This window comes from Schistocerca americana, chromosome 8, assembly GCF_021461395.2.
Source record: "Schistocerca americana isolate TAMUIC-IGC-003095 chromosome 8, iqSchAmer2.1, whole genome shotgun sequence".
NCBI lineage: Eukaryota > Metazoa > Arthropoda > Insecta > Orthoptera > Acrididae > Schistocerca > Schistocerca americana.
The window spans coordinates 212,885,079-212,909,001 of record NC_060126.1 but is presented as its reverse complement, the minus strand read 5'-3'; the positions used below and the strand labels follow the sequence as shown (position 1 = coordinate 212,909,001).

Sequence of the window (23,923 nt, the reverse complement as noted above, 5' to 3'; positions counted from 1 at the left end):
TCTGAGCACTATGGGACTTAACATCTGAGGTCATCAGTCCCTTAGAACTTAGAACTACTTAAACCTAACTAAGCTAAGGACATCACACACATCCATGGCCGAGGCAGGATTCGAACCTGCGTCTGTAGCGGTCGCGCAGTTCCAGACTGAAGCGCCTAGAACAGCTCGGCCACTCCGGCCGGCGAAACGTCTCTTCACCCTCAACGGGTGACTGTGTGGTGTCCAATGTCTAGTCACGGAATAACCGGTGTGATATTTCTTGATGGGACGGTGATTACCGAACGCTACGTGAAGGTTTTGGAAGATGATTTCATCCCCACTATCCGAAGCGACCCTGATTTCAACAAAATGGGGTTCATGCAAGAAGGAGGCATCGAAGCAGGAAAGTGTTTGATGTCCTGGGGGAGCACTTCGGAGACCGGATTCTGCCTCTGTGGTATCAAAAGGCCACTGGCATGGGCCTCGACTGGCCGCCATATTCTGCGGATCTGAACATATGCGACTCCTTTTTGTGATATTATATTAAAGGCAAAGTGTACAGCAATAACCCGAAAACCATTTCTGAGCTGAAAACAGTCATTCAGGAAGTCGTCGACAGCATCGATGTTCCGGTTCATGCAGAATTTCGCTATTCGTCTGCGCCACATCATCGCTTATGATGGCAGACATATCGAGCATATCATAACCTAAATCCGAATATCTCTAGTGATGTCTACATGTTGAATAAAGCGTGTGCACGCCGTGGTTCGTAACTAATTTACGTATTCTTCATATTGTTCAATAATTGTTACCATGTATTAAGGTACCAATGATCACAATATCTGCACTTCCACCACTAGTTCCCTGTACAAGCGCAAAAGACACAAATAAGGGAGTCGTTATAACGACGATAGGAACCGCAAAAAGGGAAAATCACTGAAATAAGCGACTTCGATAAAGCGTGGACTGCTACGACACAGCGCCAGGGAACACGCATGGCGAAAATGGCGAAGCTTGTCTGCTGCTCGCGTGTTATTATGACGAGTATCTATAGAAAGTGGTTGAAGGACAGCGAAACGACGACTAGGCCGTAAGGTGTTGGACGCCTCATCACAGAAGTTGGCGGCATGACCACCATGTAAAACAGGAAAGGCAGCGATCTGTTTTAGACCTGATGACGGAGTTCAATGGAGGTGCAGGCACAGATATTTCGGAACACATCGTTCGACACACGTTGTTGAATATTGGGCTCTGCAGCAAACGATCCACACAATTTCTCATAACGGTATTGTACGAGTAAATAACAATTGCAGTGGCCATGGGAATGTCAAGACTGGACTGTTTACTAACGGAAACGTGTTGCTTTGTCAGTTGAATCATATTTCTTGCTACACCACGCCGATGATCGTGTCGGGACACGCCGTCATCCTCAGAACGGCTGCTCTTGAACACGCACCGCGACACGTACTTAGTCTGGTGGGGGCAGTTTTATAGTATCGAGAACATTCACCTGGGCCTTCATGGGACCTGTGTTAGTAATCGAAGGTCAGTAAATCAGACAAATAAACGAGTAAAAGATCAGACTCGAGCCGTCACGGCTCAGTCTTCCATGACGTCGATGGCGTCTTCTCACAGCACAAATGACCGTGTCACAAGCCAGAGTCTTGCTGCAGTCGTTTGAGGAGGACACCGAACTCATGTTTTTATCTTGGCTGATTCTGATGGAACACATCTCGGATCCTATCAACAGCTACCTCAGAGTCCAAAAACTACCAGCCCGCCGGCCGGTGTGGCCGTGCGGTTCTAAGCGCGTCAGTTTGGAACCGCGTAACCGCTACGGTCGCAGGTTCGAATCCTGCCTCGGGCATGGATGTGCGTGATGTCCTTAGGTTAGTTAGGTTTAAGTAGTTCTAAGTTCTAGGGGACTGATGACCTCAGTAGTTAAGTCCCATAGTGCTCAGAGCCATTTGAACCATTTTTGAACTACCAGCCCGTAATTTAACTTTTCGAAACCGTGCAACGCAGAATTGCGTCTCAAAGTTGGAACGACAAGCTATTAAACAGGTGATCATTATCTTCTGGACCAACGTATGTAAGGATCATTTTTTGTGTAATTAATATTCATGTGGATAACATCTTTTTGATTTAACGAATTAAAATATATACCGTCATCTGATCAAATATAACGTATACGTCGAGCCAGGAGCCTGTTTGAAAGATCCATGAGTTATATTTATATTTGTGTATCAGGGACGTAAGGCTGACAATAAAAATTAAAAATCTGAAAGAGAAGAAAAGAATGGATGGAGAAAACCATGTTGGAATCTTGCGCTATCTGACACTGTCCAACGCTTTTCCATTCTTCTGTATATTATTCTTGTCAGCAACTTGGATACATGAAATGTTAAGCTGATTGTACGATAATTCTCGTACTCGTCAGCTCTTGCAGCCTTCGGAATTGTGTGGGTGATGTTTTTCCGAAAGTCTAATGGTATAGCGCTAGTCTCATACATTCCTCACACCAGTGTTAATAGTTTAATTATCCTTCTCCCCCCCCCCCCCCCCCCCAATGATCTTAGAAATTGCGATAGAATGTTTTCTCTCCCTTCTGCCTAATCTGATCTTTTGTCTTGCAAGCCTCTTTTAAATTCTGATTCTAATACTGGATCCCCTATCACTTCACCATTGACTACTCTTCCTTCTTCTATCAGGTCATCATACAAGTTCTCCCCCTTACATAAGCCTTCAATAGACTCTTTCCACTTATCCGCTGTCTCCTTTACATTTAAAAGAGGAACTCCCATTGTACTCCTAATGTAACCATTTAATGTCATCGAATGTTGTTTTGGCTATTGTGTATGCTGAGTCAGTCCTTCCGACAGTCGTTTCTTTTTCGATATCTTCACATTTCTCACACAGCCATTTCACCTTAGTTTTCCTTCACTTCCTATCTACTTCATTTCTAAATAAATTGTATTTCTGTACGCCTGAATTTACCTGAACATTTTTGTACTTCCTTCTTTCGTCGATCAAATGAAGTATTTCTTCTTTTATCCATGGTTTCTTCGAAGTTATCTTCTTTGTACTTACGTTTTATTCTCCAACTTCTGTAATTGTCCTTTTTAGAGATGTCCATTGCTCTTCAACTGAACGGACTACTGATGTATTGAAACTTCCTGGCAGATTAAAACTGTGTGCCGGACTGAGACCCGAACTCTGGACCTGAGTGGTAGAGCGCTTGCCCGCGAAAGGCAAAGGTCCCAAGTTCGAGTCTCGGTCCGGCACACAGTTTTAATTTGCCAGGAAGTTTCATACCAGCGCACACTCCGCTGTAGAGTGAAAATTTCATTCTACTGATGTATTCCTTACAGCAGTACCTATAGCTTCAGAGAACTTCAAATTTATCTCTTCATCTCTTAATATTTTGTACATCCCACTTCTTTGCGCATTGATTCTTCCTGACTAATCTCTTAAACTTCAACCTACCTTTCACGATTATTGAATTGTGACCTGTGTCTATATCTGCTCCTGGGTACGCCTTACTATCCAGTACCTGATTTCAGAATCTCTGCCTGGTCATATTGGAATCTAACTGAAATCTTCGGTATCTCCCAGCCTTTTCCAAGTATACCTCCTCCTCTTGTGATTCTTGAATAAAGTAGTTGCTATTACTAGCTGAAATTTATATCAGAACTGAATTATTCTCCTCTCTCATTCCTGCTATCAAGCCCGTATTCTCCCATAACCCTTTCTTCTACTCCCTGCCCACGACCGCATTGCAATCACCGGTAACTAATAGACTTTCATCTCCCTTTACGTGCTGAATTACCCATTCAGTATCCTCATATACTTTCTCCATCTTTGGCTTGCGACCTCGTATTGTATACCTAAAGTATGGTTGTCGGGTTTGGTTTGATGAGAACAACCATATCAGTGAACTGTTCTCAGTAACTCACTCTCTGCTCTACTTTCCTATACATGACTAACCCTACACGTGTTATACCATTTTCCGCTACTGTTGATGTTACTGTATACTCATTTGACAATAAATTCTTGTCATCTTTCTATTTTCCTTCACTGACCCCTATTATACCTAGACTGAGCCTTAGCATTTCCCTTTCCAGATTTTCTATCTTCCCTAACAAGTTCAACGTTTTGACATTCCATCACTCAACTCGTGGGACGCCATCTTTCCGTTCATTATTCAGACTTTTTTCTCATGAACAGCTACCGCTTGGCAGTCCCCTAGTTAAGATCCGAATGGGCCACTCGTCCAGAATCTTTTGCCAACGAAGAGATCATCAAGACACATTTTTCGATTACATGCCACATGTCCCGTGGATACGCATTATGTATCCTTAATGCAGTGGTTGCCATTGCCTTATTCATTCTAATGCCGTTAATCGCTGCCGAATCTTCCCCCTTTTATGGACAGTTTCGCGCCCCACGGGTAGGAGATGGCTGGCTCTGAGCACTATGCGACTTAACTTCTGAGGTCATCAGTCGCCTAGAACTTAGAACTAATTAAACCTAACTAACCTAAGGACATCACACACATCCATGCCCGAGGCAGGATTCGAACCTGCGACCGTAGCGGTCACGCGGTTCCAGACTGAAGCGCCTTTAACCGCACGGCCACACCGGCCGGCTGGGTAGGAGAGTGCCCCCGATCTCTGCCCGCACCTCCGCCCTCTTTGACATCAACTACCAAGCTGATTCTTTAGCATTCTATAGCTATGACACATGTTAGTAAAAATATCATCCTTATGGGAGCCTACCTTTAGTACCGAATAAGCTATTCCTATAAATGAAGAATTGAGATCGTAATAGAGAAGACGCTGTGAATGTGCAGGGTATTGCCATCTTTCGTAATCTGAGAAAGGTCGAATCACTGGCCTGAGGGACGCGGCAGCATCATGCCGACAAAGAACATAGACCGTTGTCTGCTGTGTAGTGACTGCAGAAGGGCATGAGGAACAAGCATGGAAGCGTGGATCCTTCCAGAACGATTACAACACGTGAAGATCGTAGGATTAGCCGACTGGTTCTGACGAATAGTAGGACAACAACAGCTGAAATCCAGGCCACGTTTATGGATAGACTGTCACCACACAGAGTGGAGAATGGATTACTGGAAACTGAATTGAGATCTTGGTTGCCATGCTTTATTGGTAACATTTTAACACAGACAGTAGAGACTTGCATTTTGTGGAGTCAACTGGTACATTTGGTGGCATTGTGTTGTGCTCAGCGTTGAATCTCGCTTCTGTCTGTTGAATCCATCCCCCTAGCTGAGTGGTTAGTGCATCTGTCTGCCAAGCAGCAGGTTCAATTCCTGGCTGGGTTGGCGACTTCCCCCGCTAGAAGACTGGGTGTTGTGTTCTCCTCATCATCCGAGAACGGGGCTCACAACCCGAACCACACGCCACTGTTAAGCACTAATGAAGGACTGGGTCCCTTATTCGATTGCACATAATTCATTAAGGTCAATCCAACACATTTATTTCAAACAACATAAATGAAGTTACATTTGAATCTGTCTGACGTTAAACAGGAATAAAAAAAAACAATTTCAATATCAGCTGATTTAGTGCGTGAAGCGCGAGTTAAGCCAATAACCAGATAAACTAAACAATTCTCTGTAGTTCAAAGAAAGAGAAAAACAAAATTGAATCAATACACCCCCACTGAAAAATATCCAAAAAACCTTACAATACTACTCAAAAGAATACACTGAAGTGGGGAGCAGTCATTCACCCTACAGAACACTTCAAAATGAGTTCAATAACACAGCTGCGCGCCCAAGAAAACTGCATGACATAAAATACACTTTACATACAATTAACATTACGCCACTTCTGTTTGAACTGCAGTGTCCCAAAGAAACAGGCGCTTATTCTTTCCCCTTTCTAGGCGGAGGCTGAGCCATAAACGCAGATTGCCACAGAAACACAGTTTTGCTGTGAAATCTTACCGGACACCCGGAAGCAGTTACAGACAAGGGGTCGGCACCCACAAATAACACAGTGTAAGTCAGGCTGGGAGCACACCCTACGAGACCCTGTTCACTCTATGCTCACCACAAACTGTAGATATTCCGGCCGAAGATCCGCTTGCGGTGGCTGCAAGAAGAACGAAGCAAGCAACAGGCCCACGCCGTGCTTCTCATACAGGCACCTCAATTTGTACAAACATCTAGGCCAACACCAACTCCGGACTCCCCTCTCACTGCGAGGCTTGGCACAGTTTATATTAAATGCCTTCCAGGCAACCGCCGCAGGAGTTTCACGATTAGCAAACAGCCCCAGCGTAACAGGCATCACACATGTACTTACGCCCGAGCCACCACTCCGCTAGTCTCACCGGCCGCCCCAAACCGACTGCCTCTCGCCGTCCCGCGCGCCCCAGCCGAAAACGCAAAGATGCTCATGCCCGCGGACGCGCCAAAGATAACAAGCCGATCGCTGATGATCGACCAGCGATCTGGCTCAGTCCTCACAATCAAAAAAGGGCTGAAATGGCTCTGAGCACTATGGGACTTCACTGCTGAGGTCATCAGTCCCCTATAACTTAGAACTAGTTAAAGCTAACTAACCTAAGGACATCACACATATCCATGCTCGAGGCAGGATTGGAACCTGCGACCGTAGCGGTCGCGCGGTTCCAGGCTGTAGCTCCTAGAACCGCTCAGCCACTCCGGCCGGCCCTCATCATCAGCTCATACTCACCGACATGCGACGTGCCCAATATAACGTCACCTAAAAAGACTTGAAACTTGACAGCCGAACTTCTCCAGCTGGCAAGTCCCGACCATCAATGTCATACGCCCATTTTCATTTTCTGTTTGTGGCGGTCATTTCGACACCTGTGTGTCTGTAGAAAACTTGCTGAAGGATCACAGGAAGCAGCATTTCTCGAGGACCACACCTCTCTAGCTTCTGGAACCGTGAAATGGTGGATTGTTGGGTGTGACAGAGGACTGATTTGGTAGCTGCTGGAGGGAAGCTGAATGCTCGCCGGTAAAAACTGTTCACACGGAGCCACTGAGATGCACTCTCGATCGCCCTTCTGCTGCTGAGGCACTGGTTTATATGGGCGCCTTCAGATGGGCAGCACCACTGCGCACTTCTGTGGCGCTCAGTGGCGCAGTACCGCCACCGGCGGTGTGGAAGCGCCACTGGGTCACTGGTGGCGAAACATTGCTTCAGGGCCTTCACACAACGCCACTTGAGGGCGCTGCTAGCCGAGCATAAAAAGGTGGAGTTCCTCACAGAATTCGAACGCTGAATGTCGCTATTTTCGCGTTCTCGAAGTATTGCACCTAAATTATTACAATGGTTCAGAACGTCCTCCTTGATAAAGACTTCAAATAAGGGGTAAGGCTGCGTTCACATGGAGCCACTCAGAGGTGCTTCTCAGTAGCAGTTCCACTGGCGAAGCATTGGCTTAGATGGGCGCCTTCAGATATGCAGCACCAACACGTTTCTGTACCAGCGTTTTAAGTATCACATGCACATTTTACCGTATTATGTAAAACACGATTCGAACAATGAACCTGAGCCGTGCGCGGCTCGTGTTCATTCCGTTTATTGTTTGTCATCTTCTCTTACCGAACGGCCGCCTCATGTTCTTATTCCATTTACTGGCGTCACTAACTTCCTGCCTTACCTACCCGGGAGTGGCAGCAACAGCGCTTATCGATAAGCGCACTGTCGTACTATCTCTGGAGCAACCGATAGTACCGGGTGATCAAAAAATCAGTATAAATTTGAAAACTTAATAAACCACGGAATAATGTAGATAGAGTTGTGAACTTTTATAATTCTGAAATATACGTGGATAAAGTATTATTATGGTAGACATGAATGAAAAAGATTGTGATCGTTTTCTTTAAACGCTACGAATTTTTCAATTCGAAAGAAAACTGGTTATACAGGGTGTTACGAAAAGGTACGGCCAAACTTTCAGGAAACATTCAGTACACACAAAGAAAGAAAATATATTATGTGGACATGTATCCGGAAACGCTTACTTTCCATGTTAGAGCTCATTTTATTACTTCTCTTCAAATCACACTAATCATGGAACGGAAACACACAGCAACAGGACGTACCAGTGTGACTTCAAACACTTTGTTACAGGAAATGTTCAAAATGTCCTCCGTTAGCGAGGATACATGCATCCACCCTCCGTCGCATGGAATCCCTGATGCGCTGATGCAGCCCTAGAGAATACACATGCTTGGAATGACATGGGGTTTTATTAGAACAAAAAAAAAAAAAAAAACAAAGTTCACAAAATCTCCGACAGATGGCGCTGGACAGCAAAACGTCAGTGACTGCGCATGACAATCGTGTATAAAAGGATCTGTAATCAGAAAGAGAATCAGATGCGCCAGCAGTCGCAGTATGTTAACGTAACCTGAAAAGGCGCTTTTAATGAAGCTGTATTATCAGAATGGGGAATGTGCTAGTTCAGCGTTACGATCCTATCTCCATAGGAAGGGGATTCGAACGGGTAAAGGTCCGTTGACAAATGCAGCAGTGGCGAGTATGATTTCGAAGTTCGAAGCCACGGGTTGTTTAGACGATAGACCCCGTAGTGGCCGACCGAGCACAAGGCGTAATGCTGCTGAGACAGTTCAGGAAGAAATGGAGACTGTAGTGGGTTCGTCTATGCACGGGGAAGTCAGCGCTCGTGTAGTCGCACGTCGCACCGGCATTCCATACACTACTGTTTGGTTGGCAATTAGGCGTACCCTTCAATGCTATCCGTACAAAATCCGTCGGCATCATGAACTGTTACCTGGCGATTTAGTGAAGCGGAGGGGATTTGCGGTGTGGGCGTTTCAAAATATGGTGGAAGATGACAATTGGTTCAGTAAGGTGTTGTGGACCGACGAAGCTCATTTCACGCTCCGAGGGTCTGTCAACGCGCACGACTGCAGAATTTGGTCTACCGAAAATGCTACAACTGTCGTGGAAGCTCCACTGCACGACTAGAAAGTCACGGTATGGGTTGAATTTACCACATCTACCGTTATCGGGCCTTTTTTCTTCGAGGAAATGCGTGATTCTGGTTTTGCAACTGCTACCGTGACGGGTGAGAGATACGCCAATATGGTACAGAATCGCATCATCCCCAGCCTGGCTGATAAAGACCTGCTGGAACGTACGATGTTTATGCAGGACGGCGCTCCATCCCATATTGCTAGACGTGTGAAAGATCTCTTGCGCGCGTCGTTTGGTGATGATCGTCTGCTCAGGTCCCCAGGTCCCCAGACCTCAGTCCGTGCGATTATTGGCTTTGGGGTTACCTGAAGTCGCAAGTGTATCGTGATCGACCGACATCTCTAGGGATGCTGGAAGACAGCATCCAACGCCAATGCCTCACCATAACCCCGGACATGTTTTACATTGCTGCTCATGACATCATTTCTCGACTACAGCTATTGTTGAGGAATGATGGTGGACATATCGAGCATTTCCTGTAAAGAACATCATCTTTGCTTTGTCTTACTTTGTTATGCTAATTACTGCTATTCTGATCAGATGAAGCGCTATCTGTCTGACATTTTTTGAACTTTTGTATTTTTTTGGTTCTAATAAAACCCTATGTCATTCCAAGCATGTGTGTCAATTTGTACCTCTCTATCTACATTATTCCGTGATTTATTCAGTTTTCAAATTTATACTGACTTTTTGATCACCCGGTATTTCCGGTCGTCGTGTGTCTGGAAGTCGGGTACTGAGCAGCAGTCGAGGACGGAGCGCTGGCCACATACATGAACTGTCCGACGGAATGAGATTGGAGCGGAAACGACCGCTGGTTGGTCGTTCGGTTGGTCGTATCATTGGGCGATGTGTATTTGGTCTTTTACCATTTTTGGGCCTTGTCAATGGATCATCTTACCGGATGTGCAATTGGTTCAACTGGCTCTGGGCACTATGGGACTTAATAGCTGAGGTCATCAGTCCCTAGAACTTAGAACGACTTAAACCTAACGAACCTGCGGACATCACACACACCCGAGGCAGGATTCGAACCTGCGACCGTAGTGGTCGCGCAATTCCAGACTGAAGCGCCTAAAACCGTTCGGCCACACCGGCCGGCTTGCCGGACATGGGTCGGTTCCTTCCTTGTGCAGAGATGTTGTGGCCAATGGGCAAAAGTTACCTCTGCATGGTTGGGTCCGAGCCAGTGTGCCAGTTATCAAGACGTAGTGCTACTGAGATCTAAGTCCTCGCTGATATTTTCGGTTGTCGTGCCGTTGGTTTGGTGGAAGGGAATTGATTTGGTTGTTGGTTGGTTCGTCAGCTGTCCCTAGATCGTGCTGCCACCCGATTATTATTTAGTGTTACACTTGGCTGCCTGTCTCACCTAACCTGTTGTTTGAGTTTCCTACCCAGGCCGACCCTTGGAACACTTCTGAGCACCACTGTTTGTTGTTTGTGAGTGTCGTTTTATTTGGTCGTGGGTAGTGCGTCAGGCCTTCAGCCGCGTATTAATATTGTCTGTTTTTGTGTAGTATATGGCCTTCAGCCAACTTCATAACAACTTTAAGATTAGGCCTTCAGCCGTGTTTCATTTAAAATTCTAGTCGCTCTGTATTTAGGCCTTCAGCCGCGTTTGTTTCAGAATCTGTGGCTTTAATATGTAAATCTTTGTCTGTATGGTTTCTCTTTAATTATCTTGAATTCTTGGCTCAAATGGCTCTGAGCACTATGGCACTTAATATCTGTGGTCATCAGTCCCCTAGAACTTAGAAATACTTAAACCTAACTAACCTAAGGATATCACACACATCCATGCCCGAGGCAGGATCGAACCTGCGACCGTAGCGGTCAGGCGGTTCCAGACGGATCGCCTAGAACCGCTCGGCCACACCGGCCGGCCTTGAATTCTTGAAACGGCCTTCAGCCGTGTTCTGTAAATGTTTATCTTAAGGTTGTATTTAATTATTTGTGAGTAATTGTTTGGCCCTTCAACTGACAAGATACTTCAAGTTTTCATAAGATGTTTTTTTGTTGTACTGTGTAAAAGCTTATCTTTACAGCCTCTCCTTTACTACGTAAAAAAAAATTTTATTGGGCTTTCAGCCGAAGAACTAACTTGAATTTTCCTTAATATGGACTTTAGCCGGAATTTGTAAATGCTTGGCTTTTAAAAAATTTCCTTAGCTGATCTGAAATATTACGAGGTGCAATTAAGTTCTAAGGCCTCCGATTTTTTTTCTAATTAACTACTCACCCAAAATCGATGAAACTGGCGTTACTTCTCGACGTAATCGCCCTGCAGACGTACACATTTTTCACAACGCTGACGCCATGATTCCATGGCAGCGGCGAAGGCTTCTTTAGGAGTCTGTTTTGACCACTGGAAAATCGCTGAGGCAATAGCAGCATGGCTGGTGAATGTGCGGCCACGGAGAGTGTCTTTCATTGTTGGAAAAAGCCAAAAGTCACTAGGAGCCAGGTCAGGTGATTAGGGAGCATGAGGAATCACTTCAAAGTTGTTATCACGAAGAAACTGTTGCATAACGTTAGCTCGATGTGCGGGTGCATTGTCTTGGTGAAACAGCACACGGGCAGCCCTTCCCGGACGTTTTTGTTGCAGTGCAGGAAGGAATTTGTTCTTCAAAACATTTTCGTAGGAAGCACCTGTTACCGTAGTGCCCTTTGGAACGCAATGGGTAAGGATTACGCCCTCGCTGTCCCAGAACATGGACACCATCATTTTTTCAGCACTGGCAGTTGCCCGAAATTTTTTTGGTGGTGGTGAATCTGTGTGCTTCCATTGAGCTGACTGGCGCTTTGTTTGTGGATTGAAAAATGGCATCCACGTCTCATCCATTGTCACAACTGACGAAAAGAAAGTCCCATTCATGCTGTCGTTGTGCGTCAACATTGCTTGGCAACATGCCACACGGGCAGCCATGTGGTCGTCCGTCAGCATTCGTGGCACCCACCTGGATGACACTTTTCGCATTTTCAGGTCGTCATGCAGGATTGTGTGCACAGAACCCACAGAAATGCCAACCCTGGAGGCGATCTGTTCAACAGTCATTCAGCGATCCCCTAAAACAATTCTCTCCACTTTCTCGATCATGTCGTCAGACCGGCTTGTGCAAGCCCGAGGTTGTTTCGGTTTGTTGTCACACGATGTTCTGCCTTCATTAAACTGTCGCACCCACGAACGCACTTTCTACACATCCATGACTCCATCACCACATGTCTCCTACAACTGTCGATGAATTTCAATTGGTTTCACACCACGCAAATTCAGAAAACAAATGATTGCACGCTGTTCAAGTAAGGAAAACATCGCCATTTTAAGTATTGAAAACAGTTCTCATTCTCGCCACTGGCGGTAAAATTCCATCTGCCGTACGGTGCTGCCATCTCTGGGACGTATTGACAATGAACGCGGCCTCATTTTAAAAGAATGCGCATGTTTCTATCTCTTTCCAGTCCGGAGAGAAAAAATCGGAGGCCTTAGAACTTGAATGCACCTCGTATTTCGGCCTTAGCCGAGAAGATATAGTAATTTTGCTTAAGTAAGGCCTTCAGCCGTTACTCTAAATCCTGAATTGATCTTTGTTGTTTTAAAGAGAAAACTGTGCATTGGTTTGAGCAATAAAGTTGTGTGTGTTCTTGTATATCTAACAGTAATAGACCATGTCCCCTTTCCACAACTTGGTCCTCTCTATCCTGCGAAACCAGATTTCAGAACCTGGAAAATATTTCTGTTACCATCGCTTAGCGCTTTCATAACTGAATTGTGTTTTCCAAAGTTTACATCTGTATTATCTGCACAGTACATACTACTATTGGAAGCATGTAAACCGGGAGACTCAAGGGGAGTTATCAGCAAGTTGTGAATGCCTATGGCTGTTTCATCACTTTGTTTTATAAAGTTTAAAAGTTTATGTTGTACGCCAAGATCTGGATTAAAATATCGTAAGACTACTGGGAACATCTTCCTGTTTTATGGTTAGATGCATCAGAACAAATAGAGAAAAATAAGCTCGACTTAGATGAGTCTTTCAAAATTTCAATAAAATCGGACACACTTTTGGCTGTCAAAACATTTTGCATGAGACTTTCAGCTTTGTGCGACCATACTGCATTGTTCTTTTTTTAAAAAAAAAAATTCACGAAAACTTCCTTATCTAGTTTCACGTTGCAGTCCACGCTATTGTAACTGAGGCTATGTTTTACAGTGTGATACACAAACGCCTGCAGTTGCGCTGCATAAATCTTTTTGTGATGTGTCGCTGAATAAGTTAGATATCTTGTTTGTCTGATTGACTTCCCTTCCTCTCTCTTTGTGACCTACCAAGACATAAAAATAGCTAATCAGTCTCAGCTGCATGTCGTAGATTACGAAATGAATAACATAAAATAAATAATGACTACAAGCTTGTAACACATACTACTTACCCAACGTTTTCGAATGTTAAAGGTAGTCCGTGTTGTCACCATGTGCAATACTGAAATCCTTCCTGCAGAAAGAACAATGCGCTTTATGACGATTATCCCTTAGAAGTGCAATCCGCGAGTGCGTTCCCTCCCAGTTAGTTCGATATTCATAACTTTTTTATTTTATTCTTTGGTGAATTTTGTTCTTCACTATACTCACCAGCATCACTAACTTTAACTCTTCATAAAATATATCAGTGCCAAAGTGGTACATGTTGTTCTCTTAGAACACAGCTACAACGATTCACCGATAGTGAAAGAGGAATACCTCGTCACCCATCGAGATGTATCGGCCCGACGCAACACCGAACGGAAGTCACATTGGCGAGCATACGCAGCATTTTAATTTTTGGCTGGGACAACGTTCTTATCGAAGAACATTGTTCCAGTAATAAATTAAGATGGTTCCAATCTCCCGGTTCCAACCAACGTTTTCGAGAAGTTTTCCTTGGTTGTAGGGCGTATGACGGGACTGGGATCTCCCATTTGCCACACAATCAGCTTGTCTGATATGTGGCTAAATGGAACCGCGACATTGCAATGGCCCGGTTAACTCGATCAGCCCGCTCCACTCCTAGGACTTGAGAAACATAATAAAAGAAATTCCATTACCTGTCATCACACAACACTCCAACACTTCACTCCGTTCAGAAACGCATACACACACACTCACACACACACACATTATACACCTTTCATACACACAATATTTTAATTTTTGGCTGGAACAACGTCCTCAGTGAGGGATCCATTCAGTAACACACACGTACACATATGTTCACGTACATACACTTCGCACATACACAACACAACGTTTTGATTTTTGGCTGGGACAATGTCCTCATCGAAGGATGACGTCCAAGATAAAAATTTATAATATTCCAATCCCCCACTTCCAGCCAAGGTTTTTGAAAGGTTTCCCTTGCTTCTAAGGCGAATGCCAGATCTGGAAAGCACCTTCCATTTATTCCCAGTTGGCATCCCCATCTGCCCCACTAACAGGTTATCCGATAATTAACTGGCGAATAGAACCGTGACTCTTTAATGGGCGGATCCATAACAGATTTTTTTAAACGTAGTCTTTCAATAGATATGAGTATTATTTTTTAAGAAATTGTTCTTTGCTCTCTCCACCGCTCCCCCATCTTCAAAATTAATATTAGTTTAATCCCTTATACACTAACCCAGATCAGAACCTTGGTGCGCTCTCTGTGGTTTCTATTCATTGTTTTAATGCATGATAGTTGCCACGAGGTAATAAAGACGGGCATTGTATAACTCATAATGTGTCACGCTGTTTAACATGAATATTGTATTTCAAGCAGTGCATGGCGTGACTGGAGAATAGATAAGTAGATTGATGTTGAAACGTGCGTGGTAGCGGCAACATGCAAGGGCTTCAGACAACACACGTTTCTGTGCTTTGCTCCTTAACGAACATTCATTAGAATTATCACCAGCAGTTTAGAAAATAAAACGAAAGTTAATGAACTGGAGGTATAAGCTGGCTTTAGCAGCAGCTGTGGATCATTTCCAAGTCGAGAACTAAAGCATGTAGTGGTTCAGAAGATTTTAGGAATGCTTTTGACTCAGTTTCAATCAAATCTCTTTTAATCCTCTGTGGACGGAATTACTTAATGTTCACAATAAACATATTCTGATAAAAGCAGATGTTGGTCATATTTACATAATATATTTTTTAACTTTACATACTTCTGATTGGAAGAATTTAGTGATACAGATTAATTAAATGTTGGCTTCCGAATAATTAATCACAGATATACTTTTCTGACATTTGAAAATATACAAGATTTCGTTACTTTTGACGTATTCTTTGTGGGATTCCAGAATACACTTCCTTTTCTTCTCTATCTACAAATAAACATTACACTTCTCGCAGATAGTCGATGACCCTCCCTTGCAGTTCGACATTTTTCTTCTGCCTCTCTTCTCAATATATACAGGGTGTTACAAAAAGGTACGGCCAAACTTTCAGGAAACATTCCTCACACACAAATAAAGAAAAGATGTTATGTGGACGTGTGTCCGGTAACGCTTAATTTCCATGTTAGAGCTCATTTTAGTTTCGTCAGTATGTACTGTACTTCCTCGATTCACCGCCATGATTTCATACGGGATACTCTACCTGTGCTGCTAGAACATGTGCCTTTACAAGTACGACACAACATGTGGTTCATGCACGATGGAGCTCCTGCACATTTCAGTCGAAGTGTTCGTACGCTTCTCAACAACATATTCGGTGACCGATGGATTGGTAGAGGCGGACCAATTCCATGGCCTCCACATTCTCCTGACCTCAACCTTCTTGACTTTCATTTATGGGGGCGTTTGAAAGCTCTTGTCTACGCAACCCCGGTAGAGACTCTTCGTGCTCGTATTGTGGACGGCTGTGATAAAATAAGCTATTCTCCAGGGCTGCATCAGCGCATCAGGGATTCCATGCGACGGAGGGTGGATGCATGTATCCTCGCTAACGAAGGACATTTTGAACATTTCCTGTAACAAAGTGTTTGAAGTCACGCTGGTACGTTCTGTTGCTGTGTGTTTTCATTCCATGATTAATGTGATTTGAAGAGAAGTAATAAAATGAGCTCTAACATGGAAAGTAAGCGTTTCCGGATACATGTCCACATAACATATTTTCTTTCTTTGTGTGTGAGGAATGTTTCCTGAAAGTTTGGCCGTACCTTTTTGTAACACCCTGTATAACCAGTTTTCTTTCGAATTGACAAATTCGTAGCGTTTAAAGAAAACGATAACAATCTTTTTCATTCATGTCTACCATAATAATACTTTATCCATGTATATCTCAGAATTATAAAAGTTCACAACTTTTTTAAGGTCAGTAATATTAAATATCAACAGTCGAATAAAACGCGTCCACTCCGTATAGCACTCCCAATATGCTGTTGATAAACTAGTTCTATATATTTTTACAACAAGGCTTTACTACCTACACTTTTCATCTGAAGCATTACAAATCGGCGACTTGTAGCAACTGCGGGTAAATGTTCCTCACTATACAGATACAACAAGATACTGGAAGTGTTACAAATTTTTATGCTCGTCCATAAAGAGTTAACATCACAAAGCAACCGAGCATTATGGTATGATAGTCAATAACAGAGGCCGACGAAAAAATAGGTTTAGGTCACTTTTATAGCAAATATCAAACCTGTGGTTTTTCACGCTGTAAATCTGCACCTAATCTCAATTTTTCCCCGTTGTATACATTAAAAGATAAAAAAATATCCCTAGGTGCCACGAGAGGTGGACCCACGAGTAGAAAAGGAGGCAGGTGGTATTGTGTTGCAGGTGATCTGTTGCATGAGTATAGCCTGATTAAAATTACTTAATAGTTGATACTTCACATGTTGGAGATGTCTTCGTCCAATCAGAGCGCTCAACGTCACGCCTAAACTGTTCGCCATTCCCAAACTGCCACAAAAAGCGGTCAGTTCACTTCTAATTCTTTTCTTTTTTTTCTTGTTGTGTTTGAATTACGAAACCTGTATCCGGCCCATTTATTTGGCGTTTAATCACACGTAATAAACACACCCAAAACAAAACACACAAGAAGATGGTAACGGGACAATGTACATTTCGAAACTTCCTGTCTCGAGTCCCGGTTCGGTACACAGTTTTAATCTGCCAGGAAGTTTTATATCAGCGCACACTCCGCTGCAGATTGAAAATTTCATTCTGGAAACATCCCCTAGGCTGTGGCTAAGCCATGTCTTCGCAATATCCTTTCTTCCAGGAGTGCTAGGTCTGCTGCGTTCGCAGAAGAGCTTCTGTGAAGTTTCGGAAGGTAGTAGACGAGGTACTGGCAGAAGTGAAGCTGTTGGGACGTGTCGTGCGTCGTGCTAGGGTACCTCAGTCGGTACTGCCGGCACTGTAGCTCAGCGGGTTCGGTCGGAGGGTTAGCTGCCCTCTGTAATAAAAAAAAACTGAGTAAATGGATCAACGATGAACTTAAAGGGGTGTCATGGGACATCCCCCCCCCCCCCCCCGGAACAAAATAAGATTTAAAAAAAAAGTCGGTAGAGGACTTGCCCGCAAAAGGCAAAGTTCCCGAGTTCATACCTCGGTCCGACACACAGTTTTAATCTCGTGTAAAGTTCATTCTTGAAATGTACATTTCGTACACATTACTAGCCAAAGGCTGCTGGATTCTTCGCACAACACGCTATTCGGCTCCGCATATTCTATTATTTTCGTCACAGAGATCGGCTTACGGCAGTTAAACTTTTACGACATGACATGAAACCGAACTTTGTGAAGACAACAACTGATGGTTAGCACAGTGGTAATTTTACAGTGTGAGCTGCAACAGGTCGTGGCTTCGTATACGGTCAAGCGGTAATAGTCTTTCATTTTTAAATCTGTATCAAAATGAATGGTTATTGTTATTTTCAATTAACTGGTTTCAATGCAATTTTTTTCATTGTTAATCTTTCGTCGCGTCATTTTCGTCGTGTTATTGACTTTTTAATTGCTCTCATTTTTCTTCCTTTCATTCGTTTTTCGTTTGGAATCTCCCTGTGTCGTCTATAACTTGCAAATGAGTTCCAATCAAGACTACTCACTGACCGCTAATCGTGTTAACTCACGTTCCGAAAGCGAAATGTTACATTTCGCTTTTAGGGCTCAAACTGAACTTTTTGTATCTTGAGTTTGCCTGTACGGATCAGCTTTAACCGCCGCGACCAAAGCGAATATGATCAATAGTTCTACCGTAGATTGCTGACCGCCGTTTTGTCAGATACATTGCACATCAAGAGATTGTGGTTAGGTTAGAACAAAAGTATAAGCTCAGGGCTAAAAAATACGTTGTCTGCCTCGGTTGAGTCATCGCTCATTTCAAATCAACTGTCCTGCCATACCTGATAGCAGCATCTTCCAACGTTGCTCATGAACAGTTTCTCAGTACTTCTGAGGTGGCCCGCCATGCTAGCGTGTCGCCTTTAACCGAACGGTAGCCGATATGACAACGCTTCAGCACCAAGTGACAGATTTTAATCGGACTACAGTCACGCCATGCAGCAAAAGTTGAAGAAATCACCAACTGACATCGAGAAAAGAAAAACCACACCGACAGGCCATACAATCCAATCCCAGGAAAAAGCAGGAACAGCAACAGCTGCTTAATTGTTTCCTGCCCGACGGGTCTTAGAAGTCCCATCAATTTCTGGAATCAGACGACGGCATGAAATTTAATTAATGCACTGGCATCCACAACAAACAGTGTGTCAAACTATGCGCCCTCCTGAAAACGTCCTTTTCTTCAATTAAGAAAGGTGGTGCAAAATGAGATTTTCACTCTGCAGCGGAGTGTGCGCTGACATGAAACTTCCAGCCAGGAAGTTTCAAGAAAGGTGGTGGCTAGTGCACAGGTACGCCACGTTTCTCTGAATAAAAAGAAAATTTTCCAGTTAAAAACGAAAAAGTGAGAAAATTTAAGAATGAACGCGATTTCCTAGACTCATGTACATGTGCAGAGCGGAAGTGCGTTAGCTGCGTATCCTACCGATATCTCCCAGGTGTTGCCTAGGTGCACTTTGGTGACGTCATCGGAGTAGTAGTATAGCCGAACGACGACTGCTTGTGGTCTGTGGGCTGGGGCATACACAACCCCACGTATTTGCCATTCATGCTGCACTAATTTAATTATAAATGAAATAGCTACTTGTAGATTATTATTTACTCCAGAAGCAGTAGCAACACTACTTTTACTAATTGCTTCAGTTGTAACTTAATAGAAAACTGCGTTCTCAGTTATCCAAAAGATCTTATTTCAGTTATAATTTTAAAAAAAAACTTAAACCATAAAGATTCTCTCTACGTTAGAATATTGAATAACACAAGAAAATGAACAAAATATGCTTTGATTACTTTTTCAAGTAATGTCGTACTCTTGTGATCTTTCGCACATTAAATCCATATCTAACCTCAATTTTTCTGTTGTATATAGTTTCATAAGGATCTGAATTCGCCGAAAAGTGGAAAATTACAATTTTTAGTCTGAAATGTTAATTCGGTATTTTTAGCAAATCATTTTCAGAAATGCATGAGAATTGCGTAATGATTAAGAAGTTACAATTATCCTAGATTCCAGGAGGAGGCAGTGTCTCATTCTAGATACCCTCCCGCACCCATTGCGGACCCCAATGTGAGGTCACACTTTTTTCAGAATAAAAGGCATGGCTTATTTGTCCAAGTTCTCGAGCGTGGGGTTGTATCTTGATGGGCAATGGCGTTGCATACGTCCCTTTGTGCTTCAGCCCTCCGGCAGAGCAAGAACAACCCAGTGCTGCGCCGACCGCCGCTGCAGTGGAGGGGGTAGAATCGGAGACGACCACCATGACAACCACCACGACTACAAGCACGACCACAGCGGAAGCCGTTAGCGTGCAGGACTCGCCTCCAGCCACCACAGGTACGTCTCAAGGTTTCTCCACTGCCTCTCAACATCTTCAGCGTAACTAAACTCTGGCTCAGATGGTTCAAATGGCTCTAAGCACTGTGGGACTTAACATCTGAGGTCATCAGTCCCCTAGACTTAGAACTACTTAAACCTAACTAACCTAAGGACATCATCACACACATCCATGCCCAAGGCAGGATTCGAACCTGCGACCATAACAGCAGCGCGGTTCCGGACTGAAGCGCCTAGAACCGCTCGGTCACAACGGACAGCAACTAAACTCTGGAAATTTCACATTGAAATGGAGCTCTCCCACTTTTTTGAGCCTGCAGTGGTTGTTGGACGTCTTATGCCCCACACAGGTTTTATACGAGTTACAATACAATCTCGTTAGGAATTCGTTATTAAAATAATTGGAAGAAATGAAGGTAGAGCCATGACTCAAGGCAGTCAACAAAAACTGTAAAGAGAACTGGACAAACACAGCAATTAGTTGCTCCCCCCCCCCCCCCCCAAGGATACATCAACTCATACAGTGTTCAGTGTTACACGCACGGCACGGCATCTAGCCTGAAAGTAGACCAGATTTGGTCAGGAAGAGAGAACACCAATTTCTTCAGGTATGCTATGTCCAGTTAAAACCTCTCATTGGATTTAGATCCTGTATCCGTTTGTAGAGACTCTGAGGAGAACGAACATTGCTAGATTAAATTCGTCACCCTCCTTTGACCCCAGCATCTGGCACGATGGTACAGGGTCTCACTGGGTACACAACACGGTCAATCTTGGTTAACAGAGCAGGTTGTTTAGATAGCAGCTGTACGATTTCTGACGCGTTAAGGCCGATTTACGTGCCCTATTTTCAAAATGACTGAGTTATCTTCCAACACGATAACGTTGTACTGCATTTTGCCCAAGCTGTCCTAGGCTACATCGATACAGAGGGTTCTCGACTGTTGTCCTAGGCCACACATTATCCGCATGTATCACCCAGTGGATGCCGAGGTACTGCCAAAGCACCATTCAGCAGCCGCTACAACGGACGAACTCGGGCAGAGACGGTTGAAGCAGTGTGGAATGACCTTCTCATATCTGTCTGCCAAGATCAGCTCGACTCGATACCCAGCTGGATTTAAGGCCATATGTGGTAGCTCTGTATACTAAATTTCGCACCCTGAATGTATCTACATTTGCACACAAACTCCGCAAGCCACTATATGGTGCGTGGGGGAGAGTACCTTGTATCACTACTATTCGACGCGCACATACAGGGTGGTCCATTGATCTCACGAAATAAGCGTCAAACGAAAAAACTACAAAGAACGAAACTTGTCTAGCTTGAAGGGGGAAACCAAATGGCGCTATGGTTGGCCCGCTAGATGGGGCTGCCATAGGTCAAACGTATATCAACTGCGTTCTTTTTTTTAAAATACGAACCCCCATTTTTTATTACATGTTCGTGTAGTACGTAAAGAAATATGAATGTTTTAGTTGGACCACTTTTTTAGCTTTGTGATACATGGTGCTGTAATAGTCACAACATTCGTCTGTAGCACCACATCTCAAATGCTTCGATTCTCTTCTGTTCCGCTTTTCCCACAGTCCATGTTTCACTACCATATAATGCTGTGCTAAAGACACACATGCGCGGAAATTTCTTCCTCAAGACCTATGTTTGATACTAGTAGACTTCTCTTGGCTAGGAATGTCCTTTTTGCCACTGCTTTCGATGTCCTCCTTGCTTCGTCCGTCATTGGTTATTTTGCTGCCTAGGTAACAGAATTCCTTAACTTCATCTACTTCGTGACCATCAATCATGATGTTAAGTTTCTCGCTGCTCTCACTTTTGCTAGTTCTCATTACTTTCGTCTTTCTTCGATTTACTCTCCATCCATATTCCGTACTCATTATACTGTCCATTCCATTCAGCAGATCATGTAATTCTTCTTCACTTTCATTTAGGATAGCAATGTCATCAGCGAATCGTATCATTCATATCGTTTCAGCTTGAATTCTCATTCTACTCCTGAACCTTTCTTTTATTTCCATAGTTACTTCTTCGATGTACAGACTGAACAGAAGAGGTGAAAAACAACATCCATATGTTACACTCTTTCTAAATCGAGCATTTCGTTCTTGGTCGCCCACTCCTATTATTCCCTCTTGCTTCTCGCACATATTGTATATTGCAGGTCTCTCCCTACAGTTTACCCCTCTTTTTCTCAGAATTTCGAATATCTTGGACTGTTTTACATTGTCGAACGCTTTTTCTAGGTTGACAAATCCTGCGAACGTGTCTTCTTTAATCTTGCTTCCATTATCAACCCAACTTCAGAATCGCCTCTCTCGTGCCTTTACCTTTCCTGAAGTCAAACTGATCGTCATCTAACACATGCTCAATTTTCTTTTCCATTCTTCTGTACATTATTCTTCTCAGCAACTTGGATGCTGAATGTGCTATAATTCTCGCACTTGTCATCTCTTGCAGCCTTTGGAATTGTGTGGATGATATTTTTCCGAAACTCAGGTGGTATATTGCTAGACTCATAAATTCTCCTCACTAACGTCAATAGTCGTTTTGTTGCCACTCCCCTTAATGATTATAGAAATTCTGATGTAGTATTATCCATCCCTTATGCCTTATGTGATGTGAAGTTCTCCAAAGCTCCTTAAATTTTGATTCTAATACCTGATCCCCTATCTCTTCTAAATCGACTGCGGCTTCTTCTTCTATTACATCAGACGAACCATCCACCTCATAGAGGCCTTGAATGTACTCTTTTCACCTATCCGCTCTCTCCTCTACATTTAACAGTGGAATTCCCATTGCAGTCTTAATGCCACCCTTGCTTTTAATTTCACCGAAGGTTGTTTTGACTTTTCTATATGCTGAGTCATTCCTTCCAACATTCATATCTTTTTCGATTTCTTCACATTTTTCTTGCAACCATTTCATCTTAGCTTCCCTGCACTTCCTATTTATTTCATTCCTCAGCGACTTATATTTCCGTATTCCTGAATTTCCCTTAACATGTTTGTACTTCCTTCGTTCATCGATGAACGGAAGCATTTCTTCTGTTATCCATGGTTTCTTCGCAGTTGCCTTCTTTGTATCAATGTTTTTCTTTCCAAATTCTGAGATTTCTCTTTTTAGAGATGTCTATTCCTCTACAACTGTACTGCCTGCTGAGCTGTTCCTTACAGTTGTATCTATAGCCTTAGAGAACTTCAAGCCTATCCCGTCATTCCTTAGTACTTTTGTATCCCACTTCTTTGCATATTGATTCTTCCTGACAGATTTCTTAAACTTCAGCCTACTCTTCACCACTACTGAATTGTGATCTGAATCTCTATCTGCTCCTGGGTACGCTTTACAAACCAGCATTTGATTTCGGAATCTCTGTGTGACCTTGATGTAATGTAATTGAAATCTTCCAAGTATGCCTCCTTCTCTTATGATTGTTAAACAGAGTATTCGCTATTGCTAGCTGAAATTTATTACAGAACTCAAATATTCTTTCTCTCCTCTCATTCTTTGTCCAATGTCCATATTCTCCCGTAACATTTTCTTGTAGTCCTTCCCCTACAATTGCGTTCAAGTCTCATCTGTCTTCCTTCCATTTCACCTCACTGAACCCTACTATATCTAGATTGAGCCTTTGAATTTCCCTTTTCAGATCTTCCATTTTTCCAACCACATTCATGCTTCTGACGTGCCACGCCCCGACCCATAGAAAGTTATCCTTCCGTTGTTTATTCAAACTTTTTGTCATTGTCACCTCCCCCTTGGCAGTGCCCTCCCAGAGATTCGAATGGGGGGCTATTCCGGAATTTTTTGCCAATGGAGAGATCATCACATTCCATGTGGATACACATTGTGTGTCTTTAATGCAGTGGTTTTCATTGCCTTCTGCATCCTACTGCAGTTGATCAGTTGATTATTCTGCCTTTAGGGGCATTTCCCCACCCTAAGGGCAAGAGAGTGCCCTGAATCTCTGTCCGCTCCTCCGCCCTC

The 23,923-nt window shown here is 43.5% G+C and overlaps 1 protein-coding gene across 1 annotated transcript in view; it reads left to right on the top strand.

Moving 5' to 3' along the window:
- Positions 1 to 23,923, top strand: part of LOC124545281 (clathrin coat assembly protein AP180-like) — a 156,930-nt gene that overhangs the window by 126,501 nt on the left and 6,506 nt on the right. Inside the window, exon 5 of the mRNA XM_047124164.1 lies at positions 19,766 to 19,920. Coding sequence (XP_046980120.1) covers positions 19,766 to 19,920 — 155 coding nt within the window. The remainder of the gene's footprint in view (positions 1 to 19,765; positions 19,921 to 23,923) is intronic.